The sequence below is a fragment of the Microplitis demolitor genome, chromosome 2 (genome assembly GCF_026212275.2).
Source record: "Microplitis demolitor isolate Queensland-Clemson2020A chromosome 2, iyMicDemo2.1a, whole genome shotgun sequence".
NCBI lineage: Eukaryota > Metazoa > Arthropoda > Insecta > Hymenoptera > Braconidae > Microplitis > Microplitis demolitor.
The window spans coordinates 9,652,245-9,666,461 of NC_068546.1; the positions used below are offsets into that span (position 1 = coordinate 9,652,245).

Here is a 14,217-nt window from a genome sequence, read left to right on the forward strand (position 1 = left end):
GTATCGCCCAATAATAACTTCGCAAATAATAATCTCAGTAGAAATAATAGTTTGAATAGAAACAATCATTTTAATAGAAATAATAATTTTAACAATAATAAAAATTTTCATAATTCTAAACACACTCAAAATTCAGTACAGTCAAATCCAGTTAGTAAAAATGTAGATTTTTAGTCTTCTACTTTATTAAATAATTTCGAGTCTATGATGAAAACTATTCTAGAGAAATTGGATCAAACTACGGTAAAAATGTCTTCGGGAAACGTAACTCCTATTAATTCAATTCCAGTATCATCGAATAAAATTGCAACAAAAACTCCTGTCTGCGGTCGTTGCGGAAAAATTGGTCACGTTGCCGAAGTTTGCTGTGGACCAGTAACCGACGAATTACGTATTAAAGCAGGATTACCTCTCCGCCCACGGCCTCCGATTCCAAAAAACGCGTAAGCGCCCTGGTAGACACCAATCACGTTACCAGGGCTCCTGTACCAAATAATAATTCGGACAAGCCTATTGCCAATATTGAAGATAAATCAAATATGCTCAAATTAAATCCGGATGCTCCTGAATTCGTCATCAGTCGTGGAAAATTCTTTTTAAATTATCCTATAGCTGCTGATACTCCAAAATCGGTTGGTAATGAGAATCCCGATACTGATTTAATTGATTTCTCAACTCCCCTCGATCAAATTGCCGACAAGTTGGTGAGTGAAGAGTCCAGTTGGGAGACCAGTTCAGAAGCTTCTCAACAAATTCGAAATACTAAAAAGTCAAAGATTAAAAATCCTATAAAAGTTTTAAAATCCAAAATTAAAAATTCCATAAATCCGTCGCGTAATTCTCAAAATAAAATTAATAAAAATCGATCGAAATCCCCAATTAAAAATCTACTACTAGACCTGGAAATAAACGAACTGCAACAACCAACTGTCACAAAGCTTGAGAGTACCTCGGAGACAGACGATGCCCCTCTCTGTGATCTAAGGGAGGATAATAGTCCTTTATATGATTCAGAGATTGATGAGTATCGATCTGATTCGAGTGAAAACATTGCCTACTCTCCAAAATTCACCGTTCAAATGAATTCAAACAATAAACAGAGTACATTACTGCCAATGCTCAGTAATGATAATAAATTCAGCACATTGACCCCTTCAGACAGCCTCACAGCTCCGTCAACAGTAAGTCGCATGATTGCCAATATATTTATCGGTAAATGTGAGCTCGAAGCATTACTGGACAGTGGGAGTGAGCGCAGTTATATTTCTGAGATTGCGTACGAACAACTCAAAGAATATCAACTGCAAGACCTCACACCTGACCCCACTAGCACTCATGGAGTAACCATGGCTAACTCCAAGTCCACGCAAACTCGTGGTGGAGCTCCATTTAAAATTAAACTCGATGGTCATGCTATTATCACTTGGTTAAGTGTTTTATCTGAATTGTCGACTCCAGTAATTCTTGGTCTTGATTTCTGGCAACTAGCAGATATCCAAGTAAATTCCAAGGAGAGTACTTGGAAATTAAGTACCAGTCATGTCACTCATACATTTTTCTCTCGGTCCGGGTTCATAAATCAAGCATCATTAAACGTACTATCGTCAGCTGAACGCGTCGATCTTGAAAATTTCCTAGCAAGAGAATTTGAGAAAAATAAACAAGTCCAATTGGGTTTAACACATTTAGTTCAACACCGTATCGAATTGACAGATGATACTCCAATACGTACCAAACCATACCGTCGAAGTCCGCCAGTAATGAAAGCGATGCATGATAAAGTCGACGAATTACTCGCGAAGGGTTATATTCAGCCTTCAAATAGTGCTTGGGCATGTTCGCCAGTGATGGTACCCAAGAAGAACAATACTTGGCGCATGTGCATCGATTACCGGCCATTAAATAAAGTCACGAAAAAATCTGCTTATCCGCTACCAATTATGCACCGCATTTTATCAAGTCTTCAAGGTGCTAAAGTAATTTCGGTACTTGATGTCAGTGATGCCTTCCATCATGTTTTAGTTGAGCCAAATAGCCGTCAGTACACAGCATTTTGTGTAGATGGACGAGGATTATTTGAATGGATTCGGATGCCATTCGGTCTCACAAATGCACCCAGCACGTACCAAGAAGTTTCCGATATAGTACGACGAAAAATTATTGAGTCATTAAAAACCCAGTTTTCTTACACTGAAGCAGAAAATAAAATTTTCGCATATCTCGACGACTGGATAATAATCAGTGATGACTTACAAGAGCACAAAATTCTTCTTCAAGCCGTTTTCGAAGGATTCCGTAAGGCTGGAATAAAAATGAATGAAGAAAAGAGCCATTTTGGATGCTCTGAAGTTCATTTCCTGGGCTTTATCATTAATGAAGATGGTTTGAAACCAGATCCAGCTCGATTGGAGCCAATTGCAAACTATAAACTACCTACAAATCGTAAGGAACTGCGAAGATTCAATGGATTAGTCAACTGGTACCATAAGCATCTTAAAAATGTCGCACAAGTTCAAGGTCCTTTGAACAAATTAACAAGTACCCGAGTTCCTTGGGAATGGACAGACGTCGAAGAAAAAGCTTTCGAGGAAACGAAAGAAGCTTTGTTAAAAGCTGCAACATTGTCATTGCCACGTCCAGACTTATCGTATCGTTTATATACCGATGCTAGCAACACTGGGTTAGGTTCTGTTTTAACTCAGTATGATCCAGAACTCGATCGAGAAAATTTAATTATTTGTTTAAGTCGACCGTTAAACAAAGCCGAAATGAATTACACTACAACAGAAAAGGAATGTCTCGCTGTTGTGTGGTCCTTACGGACACTACGCGGTTATATTGAAGGTTTACCAGTCACGGTCTACACTGATCATTCCGCATTAAAATGGCTTCACTCGCTAAAAGATCCTGCAGGTAGATTGGCCAGGTGGGCAATTGACATTTCCGCTTATGACATCGAAGTTGTTCATTATCGGGGTACACAAAATGAAGCTCCAGACGCACTTTCGCGTCGATACGAAGAACCAGAGACTGCTGATTTAACTGCTTCAGATTCTAATCCATCTTCACTGTATGTAATTGCTCAAAATTCCGCTTGGTATGACGAGAAAGTCCGAGTTGTTCAGAAATATCCAGAGAATTATCGTGAGTGGAAATATGAAGATGATAAGTTGTATTTTTACCGTCCACTAGCTGTCAAGGAAATACTTGGTGAATTAAATCCTTGGAAAGTCGTTCTAACCGAATCAGAAATTCGTCCAGCCATCGAGAAAGCACACTGTGAAGCTCAATCAGGTCACCTTGGGATTGACAAAACTTATCAACGGATACGAGATCATTTTTACTGGCCAGGAATGTTCAAAGACGTCTCATCTTACGTTTCAGCTTGTGAAACTTGTATAATGACTAAAAGTGATCAGACAAAACCGCAAGGATATATCGGAACAAGACCACCAACGCAGCCTTGGTCTATTATCTCTATTGACACAATTGGTCCATATACCCGTTCAACTATGGGGAACCAATATGCTCTGGTTATTGAAGATCTTTATACGCGCTACCTTGAAATCTTTCCTCTGAAACAACAATCGGGAAAAATCATAAAACATCACCTGATGTCTGTATTTAATCACTGGGGTCCTCCTTGCCAAATTATTTCTGATAATGGCAAAGAATTCATCAACAAAGATATAATTAATTTAATTAGTCAATTTAATATCAAATTTACACCTACTCCTATCGGTCACCCCTGCGCAAATCCTGTTGAACGTTGCAATCGTACAATTAAACCTATGATTGTCGCGTTCACAAGCAAAAATCAAAAAGATTGGGATGAACATATCGATGATTTAAAATTCGCGTATAATACCTCGGTACATACTGCTTTAGGCGTCTCTCCATTCTATCTAAACCACGGACGTGACGCACGACTAATTAATGACACTGATCCTCTTGAAAATCTAGATGTGTCTGACGTTACCGTTTGGCAAGCCCGAATGGACCGTGCAGTTGAACTGAGACATTTTGTTGAGCAAAATATGTTAAAAGCTAGGGAACGCACGCGAAAACAACACGAACAAAGATTTTCTGACATTCCTATAGATTTAAAAATTGGTGATCAAGTTTATTACCTAAATAAAAAATTAAGCAAAAAAGTTGACGGTTACAGTGCTAAATTAGCACCAAAATATTCGGGACCCGCGATTGTCTCTAAAATTTTAAGTCCTTTAGTAGTTGAATTACAAGATAATGCCGGTAACGATATTGGCACATACTATTACAATGATTTAAAAATTCCTAGACGGTCTCGAAGATGTAACTGATTATTCTCAATATATTTCAGATCATTCATCATGAAAGTTAAAATTCATGGAAAGTCAGGATCAGATACTGAAGCCTCATCTCATGAGTCCGAGGCTGAAGTGTCTGATACTGAAGTATCATCAAGTCATGCAGTCATACCATCATCTGACTCATTATCACCCATATTTAACACCGCATCAATATCCACCGCTGAGTTACCCCCTGCTATTGAGAAGACAACAGCAACTTCGTCACCGGTGGCACCGATAATTGCAACCACCGTTGCAGCATCACCAACATGGTCTACTGGGTCAGCAACATCGACTGGACCCCAATTTGCGTTGCCGCCATGGCAAACTACGACTGGCCTCGACTTTGGTCGTCCATCATCCGCACTCTACGTGTCAAGTCCATCAGCCGCGCCCACATCAGCAATGTTCGAGACGATGACTAAATTCATGAAAGATGAATTTAGTAAGTTACATGCTCGTATTGACCGTGCCATAAGTCACCGTCCGGCAGTCACGTCACTATCATCTGGGACATCAAGATTCGACATCCAGTGGATGGAACGCATCGATGAAAAATTAGAGGACCTTCAAATTGTCATCCAGACCAACACTGATCAAGTCGCGGAGCTGAAAGAACAACTTGATTCTTTAAAATCGTCATCAACTGCTCAAGGATCAGGTGCTACTGCTCACCTCACGGCTCAACTTCAACAACTAAATGAGCAAGTCCAGCGAAGCCAGGAGATGATTGCAAATATTAAATTGCCAAGCCCCGAAGAACTTGCCAAGAAAATCCAGGCGATCAACTCGCAAACGCAACGGACCGTTACCGATATCAGTTGTCAGACCACAACGACCTTAGCCACAACCTCTACTCCAGTCAAAGTAGAGTATGACATCGGAATCACGCCAAACAACAAAGCGGTGTTGCCATTACTGGCTCAACAAGCTTCTGCTTGCGGTCCGAATCCAGGACTCAAGATCCGCGATGGTGCATACCAACGTCCACCGCCGGAAAATGCCAGATTTCCACCATCATCACTGCTTGCTAGGCGAATGTCTCGCCAAGAGCTATCGGAAAGGGAAGTTTTGACACTACGAGCTTCGGGAGCCATTTCCAAAGACATTAAAACGAAGATCCAGATGGTAACGTTCGCCAATTCGTTACCGTATTCGCAGACAGCTCCAGCGCCAAGGTATGAGGTTCCATTGCAACCTACAGAGGCTTATAAACAATTTTTGTCTGGCTTACCACCTACTCCAGCATCAAACTCCATCGCAGCCACAACAGATCCAACACCACAAGTTGTGATCCATAATGGTATTCACTTTCTGGATTACACAAGTTTCTGTAAAGCAATTGAGAAAATTTGTGTCACTGTCAAGCCTCGAATATGCCATACCGAATTGAGGGAATCATGGACACAGACGGTAACGACTCAAGCCCAGTCGTTGTTCATCTCCAATGCGTGTCAGAATTGTCGGCAACGAGACCACAAAATTGCCGAATGTCAATTACCATGGCGACCCGACATGTGCCATGTTTGCTATCAGGACCAAGTGACGACGGCAACGTGCTTCCGTCCACACGACAAGAACTACAAAGACTATATTCGGGGACGTTGTCAAGGCTGTGGCATCCCAAGCCAATTATTTGACCCACACTGCAACTTTTGTAATCGCAGATACCCGGGGTACAAAGATTGGATCTCAACGAAGTACACTCCGGAGGACATTGAGCGCTTCCATCGTAGTCACCTGCGCGCTACCAAGAAACTAGAATAAAATATCTTACGTTACCGATTTAGACTGTAAACCTAAATAAACACACATACATATTCTCATACTCATCTCATTAATTCATTTTATTATTGTTGCCAATTGTAATAATTTTCAATTACAGCTTCGAGTCCAGTAGCAGTTGGTAGCAGAAAAAAAAAAAAAAAAAAGAAAAAAAAAAATTTTTTTTTACTATTCTTTCTTTACAGCCCAGAGGCTGTAGGAAACAAATATTTAAAATTATATTTTTATTTTTATTGTATATTTTATTTTTTTAGTTCGTAAGTTGTAAAAATTTCCGGATCCAGATCGAGGTCCCAGGATCGAAGTGGGATTGAGATTAGAGTGGCTGGACTTGGAATTTAAGTCACAATACTCCTAGCGGCTTGCGATCGCTTTCAAAATTATTTTTTTACTGGCAATATACTTGCATAGCTGGCGATCGACTCGCATTTTAAACACTCAGATTCACTGGCAATATACTTGCACAACCGGCGATCGACTCGCACTTCAAGTTTAAAATTCATACTGGCAATCTACTTGCATTACTAGCGATTAACTCGCAAAATTTTTGAAACTTGCAATTTCAAGCGATTTATTCGCACTGCTGTAAATAATTTAATGTAAATAATTTAATGTACATATTTTTTTTTTTAACTATTGTATAAGAATCACTGGCAATCTACTTGCACATCTGGCAATCTACTTGCATATCTGGCAATTTACTTGCATCTCTGGCGATCTACTCGCAATATTTTCAGACAACCTAGACAAGAGGTCAAAAGGGTAACCTTGGCTTAGTGGGGGGGATTGAGACAATGTGAATTGTCTTCGTCGTCCTCAGCCTTGCGGTTCCCATTTGTCCCGTCTTCTCGTCGTCTGAAACTACCCAAGTCATAGTGCCGTGGTCACATGACTAATTTTCACATCGACGCATGACCGTAAGGGTGAAGTGGGGACAGAGTTCAGCGGCAAGTCCCAGACCCTCAATTATCGGTTAGACAATTCAGACTTCGATCTTGGATCTATTAGCGTCTAGACGTATTCGAATATTCTAATTTAATTAAATATTAGCCGGCAATTTACTTGCATTATATTCATTTATTATTTAATTTACTTATTATACTTTACATCTAACTGGCAACTTAGCTTGCGATTTCATTATATATCATATATTCTTATTATTATTTGAGACTAAGGCATATTTAATTTAAGTTCATTAGTACGTTACCGCTGATACATTTGTAGTATCAGCGTATTAATTATAAAATATAAAATCAGTGTATTCTTTGATATTAACAACCAACGCTTTCTACGTGGCCATCCATTGTTCGGACCACCTAAATTGTATTGTTCAGCGACATTTATTGTAAGTAATTGAGAATTATTATGACTGGCAATAAACTTGCATATTTTCTGTATAACTTCATATTCTATCTACTACCTTTTAGTCATATCCTAAATCACTGGTAAAATTATTTAATAAGACATAATACTGATTGACTAAGTTATATACGATAAATAAATTAATTATAAGGAATAATTTATAAATAATAAGCCGTGAGGTAAGTTAACAGAATTTTATATACGTTGCCGAGTTTGAATAAGTGCGGGTCCTTGCTTTGCAAGAACTCTAGCCCATTGCTCTGTCCCAAATAAAATAAAATTTGTTAGAGGCCAGCCTAAGCCAGGGTTCAACCCGCGAATTCTGGTGGCTGCTGGTAAAAATCGCGAAATGAAAAGCGGTTTGTCTCAATATATATATACACGCTTGTGAAAATTAGAGCTCTTAATATTAACATTAAGAGGTTCCGCACTGCACTTTTCTATTTCCCATAAGAATAACATGGAAACAATTTTTTTTGCGTCTTCTGATTTTTATAACTAGCTAACGATGCGCCGTAAGAAAAATCTGCAGATAAAATTGTGTAGAGAATTGAATGCTCTACAAAAAAAGTCTCTTATTATTTTTTGATAAATCCATCTGTTTAAAAGTTATCGGAGCTTAAAGTCTAATTTATAGTAAATTTTGAGATCTTTTTACTTTTTCGGCGAAACTATCAGACTTATTACAAAATGTCACAGTATCTCTTTTGTAGACAATTTTATTCCTTACAAATAACCTTTTATAAAGTTTTTTGAAATTCCGCATTGGTTTCTAGTTATTCCCATTTTAATGCCAATCTTCTAAAATCGATCAGAGCACTCCTTTTTTTAAGAGCTAGGTTTTAAAATAGTAATAACTAGAAAACAATGCGGAATTTTTAAAAACTTTATAGAAGGTAATTTGTGAGGAATAAAATTGTCAACAAAACAGAGTCTGTGACATTCTGTGATTACTCCGATAGTTTCACCGGAAAAATAAGAAGATCTTAAAATTTACTATAAATTTGACTTCAAGCTCCAATAACTTTGGAACAGATGGATTTATCAAAAAATGATAAGAGACTTTTTTTGTAGAGCATTCAATTCTCTACAAAATAATATATGCAGATTTTTTCTACGGCACGTCGTTAGCTAGTTATGAAAATCAGAATACGCAAAAAAAATTGTTTTCATGTTATTCTTATAGGAAATAGAAAAGTGCAATGCGGAGCCTCTTAATGTTAATATTAAGAACTCTAATTTTCGCAGGCGTCTTTTTATATCTAAATGAAACTTTTGAACCTGTTTCCGAGCAGAAAAGAAAATTTATTTTTTGAAACGCTCTAATATAATGTGACGTTATTTCTCGTATGGGGTTCAAATCAAAGTGAACGTCACAAACACCAACTGATTTTAATGTTTTTACGAGCATGGTAACTCAAGACTTAGAATTTAGCGTACAGGTATTAACGATTTCGATACAGATTTTTGATCAAGTTATAGTTTAAGAATTTAATATGGAGTAACGTTGAGCTACAGTTATTGGTTTTGTTAAGAAAAATTATAGTAAAAATTTAGAATTAGAATTATGAATTAAATATAAAATATGGCTTGAGATTCAAAGTTTGAGATAATAATAAAGTTTGAGTTTTAGTTTACAGTTTTAGAATTTTGAGTATGTGAAGAAGTCAGTGTTACCGTGGAGCGGGACTTGAATTAGTCACCCGGTATCATTTGATGATAGAACTTAGTTCTATCCCTATGAAACTTCTTGGTAGATTGCAGAGGTCTAGCTGACATGCTAGTGCTCCAGTATATAAGGAATCTGATGGATGCAGATCGGGATCAGTTTTTGAGTTTTGGTTTGGCAGGCCTCAACAGAAATTTTGTGACCGTTGCTGTTGTGGAAGCCATTTGGTCATTTTTTATTATTTTGTCTGACAGGCCTCAGAGGACAAGCCATGACCACTTGTACCGTTAAGGAAGTCATAGGTCACTTAGTTTTAAGTTTTACGATCCCAGCTGAAGTCTGTTCCAAGAGAACAACTACCAAGGATATTCATACCCAGAGTAAGGTTTCGTGAGTACGTTTGGTGAGGTATAAGCCTCCAGTTATCGATATAGTAGAGTTTGGGAATTGATTTATGGATTCAGAATATAGAGGTCAGTTATAGATAATGATAAGATTTAGTTTGAGATTTTGGATTTTGATTATTGAGAAAAGAGGAGTCGAAGGGATACCTTTGAAGAGTATGGACGTGAGCATTGAGCTTTGGTCGCTCGATGCGAGCAGACGTGTCCAGTAATGGCGTTACAGTATCATGGCATAGCGGAAAGCTACAGATTCAGATAATTGTTACAGAAGTATTATTTAAAATAGTGTAAGACGTTACTTGATATTTCATTCATCAGTAATCAGGTATGAAATAATTATTATAATTATTAATAATGAATTGAGTTCGAGCCAGAGTCTTGAGATATCATACTACTGTTTTAATCAAAGAGAAGATTTAAGAGCTGAGAGAATTATGAGAATATTGTTACAGTTTAGAGTAATGTTCACGATTTATTGTTAATATTATTTTATAAAATAATTATAAGAAATATGTTCCGTTATTGAATGAATTGTTGACTAATTGACGTCAATATTAAATCCATGTACGTTAGTTTTACTAGTTTTGTGAAAGAGAATGTTCTAGAATATCGGTTTTATAATTTATCGTTCTGGTTTACTGAATATTAGTTGATTGTTATTTAGCTCTAGTAATTAATCAATTTATTTCTAATGTATCGATACTCATCATTTAGATGTCAATTTACTTTTTGTTAAGATTAATTTTATTATCAGTAGATTTAGTATTTTGTTATAGAGAAGAATTATTTGTACGATGCAACAGTATTTTGCTAATTGTTAAATAGAGATTTGAGATTATTTGTTGTTTAATAAAAATTGCAAATTCACTCATAATCTATATGAATTTGGAATGATGTAACCCGGACCACTCCCACTCTCCATAAACCTACACACTGAGCGATACCATGTCATACCGTAACTCTGCTTTTAATTTTCCAGTCTCTGGTTTTGTTTTTGCTTATGAATTCTGAGCATTTTTGTTTTAGTTTTAGTTTTTTTTATTTAGGCGTGGTTTTGGTGATAATTCCACAGATTAAAAATTATCCAGTTTTTTATTTATCCGTGGTTTGGAGATAGTTCCACAGATCACAAATTTATCTAATTCTTAAGATTTACTGGTTTGGTAATTCCAGCGATAAAAATTACCTGGCGCCCTGTTAGTATTGAGACTGGAAGCTAAAGGCAGAAAACGAAGTTGTAGCGCAAAGTTTAGCGTATTAATATACCTCAGATGTTTGTCGTTATAATATATATACAATAGGGTGGGCCGAAGAAAAGAACTAATTTTTTTTTCTTTAGTTACCGTGGAAATATTGTTGAAGATGACGAAACAAAAATTCTAATAACGTTTGAGCTCTCAATATTAATAATAAGAGGTGGCGCTTCGTGATTTTTGATTTCCGATTGAAATAACATGGAAAAAAAATTTTTTTTTTACCTTGGCAATGGCTATTCGTACGAATAAGCTCAGCATATATTATTATAGGAAATTCAATGCTCTACAAAAAAAGTCATTTATCATTTTTTGATAAATCCATCTGTTCAAAAGTTATTGGAGCTCGAAGTCAAATTATAGTACATTTTGAGATCTTCTTATTTTTCCAACGAAACTATCGGACTTATCATAAAATTTCATAGATATTTTTTGTAGACAACTTTATTTCCTACAAATTATCATTCAAAATTTTTTCTTAAACTCTGCATTGTTTTCTAGTTATTTCCATTCTAATGAAAAGTTCTTAAAATCGATCAGGACAGAATTTTTTGGGAAGCTTGTCATTAAAATAAAAATAATTCAGTACTAAATTCCAGATATTGTTGACGTGTGATGTCAGACTCTAAAACCGATGGCGACAAGAAAAATAAAATCCGAGTAATCAGACGAAGACATAAAAATTTAAATTATCGAGATCATCGCCGTTTACGTCAATAAAATTAAATATGGCCGTGAATTTCAAAGTACCCCAGTTCAGCACAGAGAATCCAAAACTGTGGTTTGCGCAGGTTGAGGCTCAGTTCTTAACATTCCAGGTAACAACTGAGCGCGCCAAATTCGACCTGTTGATTCCGCTGCTTGGAACCTGCATCGCCGCTGAAGTGCAAGACACCGTCGTCAATCCTCTAGCAAACACACCGTACAGCGATTTAAAGGCCACGCTGATCAAATGCTTCGCGAAATCTGAGGATGCGCGCATTACGCAGCTTCTTGACAGAGAGAGACTCGTTGATCGGACTCCGTTGCAACATTTGCGCCATCCGCGTTCGCTAGTTCCCGGCATTGATAAGGCTCTATCATTGAAGCACGTTGGCTTACACGCATGCCAAAAAAAATTAAAGTGTGTATTCGGTAGCTTTCAGCGCCGCAACATTTAACAAGCTCGCACGAGTCAGGTGACCATATGGTCGAGCGTATATCGCTCAAACCACAAGCTGCCGCTGCTACAGCAACTTCTTCATCATCAACCCCCGAGCACGGCGAGATTGCTGCACTACACCGAGAAATTGCGCAATTGGCGTACCAAGTAAAAAAATTGCCGATGAACCGTGGTCGATCGAGATCTTGCACTCGATCACGGTCACGTGTATCGAAGAAGTTTGACGTCTGCTAGTACCATTACAAACATGGTGAAAATGCCCGATTATAAGCTCCCGGCTGTAAATGGCAGGGAAACTTAAGCGAAAATCAGTAGAGGTAGCTGATGATTCTCAATCGATTTCTTGCCACCTGTTGTAGCAAGCGTTATAGCTTAACAATTGTATGCCGCAAACAGCTCGATAATTCAAACCTATGACTTAAAGTCATTCAAATTGAACCTACAACTTCGCCGTGCAGACTTCTTATGCAATCATAATGATAATAAGTCATAACTTATTAGTCATCATAATGATAACAAGTCATAACTTATTAGTCGTCCTAAAACGAAAATGCCTTCGTGATGGCATAACTGGTTTACTGAAACCCGGAAATTCTCGACCGACATCGGTGGAAACTAATATTAGAGCGGTCGATGGCAATTCTGCGTATATGAAATTGTTGAGAGAATTCACCGATATTGCACGATCAGACACTTGTCAGCTTTAAACGAAAAAACATTCAATGGTGCTTCATAATCAAACATCACCAGGACCGCTAGATTCGTGCAAGGTAAGACGCTTGGCCCCAGATAAGCTTAAAATTGCTCAAGCTAAGTTCCGTAAAATGATCGAGAAAGGTATTTGCAGGCCATCCAACAGCACCTAGGCTTCACCACTTCATCTAGCACAGAAGAAGTCTGGAAGACGGAGGCCTGAGGTAATTACCGTCCGCTTGACGATCGAACGCTTAACGACAAATACTTGTTGGGTTATCTTGACGACTTTGCTGCATTTTTACATAGTAAAAACATATTTTCAGTCATCGAATTGGCAAAAGCATTTTTGCAAATACCCGTTTCACCGGATGACGTGCCGAAAACGGTGATCATTACGCTGTTTGGACTATTCAAGTTCCGGTTTATGAGGATTGGGCTTAAAAACACGGCTCAAATATTTCAACAACTCATCGATGAGGTCACTCGTGACCTTGACTTCGTCTTTCCGTACATTGACGATATTTAAATCGCATCTAACGACGAAAAGCAACACATGGAACACATGAAAATATTATTCGAGCGTCTTCGTGAATACGGATTGGCAATTAATGTACCGAAATGCCAGTTTGCTCTACCGGAAGTAAAATTTCTCGGCCATGTCATCATTAAATATGGAATTAAGCCGTTACCGGAAAAAGTCGAGGTGATTGTTAATCTCGAGCCTCCTACCACTGTAAAAGCTCTTCGTTGATTTCTCGGCACAGTGAATTTCTACAGAAAGTTCATCAAGAACGCTGCAGAAATTTTAGCACCGCTTAGAAAAATTATGGAAGGACCCAAAGTCGAAGGCTCTCATTCAGTCAACTGGACAACCGAACTTCACGAGACTTTTAAGTCAGCTAAACGAGCTCTCGCCAATGCTACACTGTTAGTTCACCCCAAAATCGATGCTGACTGGGCAATATTCACCGACGCATCCGAAACCGATATTGGAGCCGTTTTACAACAAAAATTGAATAACAACTGGCAGCCACTGGCATTTTTTAGTCGAAAAGTGTCCCTGTCGATTCAAAAATTGTCGACGTACGACCGCGAGTTGAACGGCATCTACGAGGCTGTAAAATAATTTCGGCACATATTTGAAGGCTGGCGTGTTAGGATCTACACCGATCACAAGCCGCTTCAGCACGCTTACAAACAGCGCACCGGAAGAGCATCGCCTTGGTAATTTTGTCGACTCGATTTCATCGGTCAATTCACCACCGATATTCGATGTGTGTCGGGTACCGACAACATTGTCGCTGACACATTGTCACCTGTTGAAGCAGTATCCACTACTATAACGTCGCAAGAACTCGCTGACGCTCAACAAACCGACGCCAAACTTCAGGAATTGTTTCGTCAAACAACCTGGTTTAAATTTAAAGACGATACAACTCGATAATGGACCTGCACTGTGTTGTGACACCGCGTCAGGTATAGTGCGTCCATACGTTCCGGAGCCGCTGAGAAAAAATTGTTCGACTCGCTACACACGCTCGCTCACCCTGGAATC

The 14,217-nt window shown here is 38.2% G+C and overlaps 1 protein-coding gene across 1 annotated transcript; it reads left to right on the top strand.

The window, feature by feature from the left end:
• The first annotated feature begins 11,532 nt into the window (after positions 1-11,532).
• Positions 11,533-12,200, top strand: LOC106693953 (uncharacterized). The gene is made up of 2 exons (XM_014443638.1): positions 11,533-11,895; positions 11,943-12,200. The coding sequence occupies exons 1-2, from the start codon at positions 11,533-11,535 to the stop codon at positions 12,198-12,200; spliced, it is 621 nt and encodes a 206-aa protein (XP_014299124.1).
• The last annotated feature ends 2,017 nt before the right edge of the window (positions 12,201-14,217 follow it).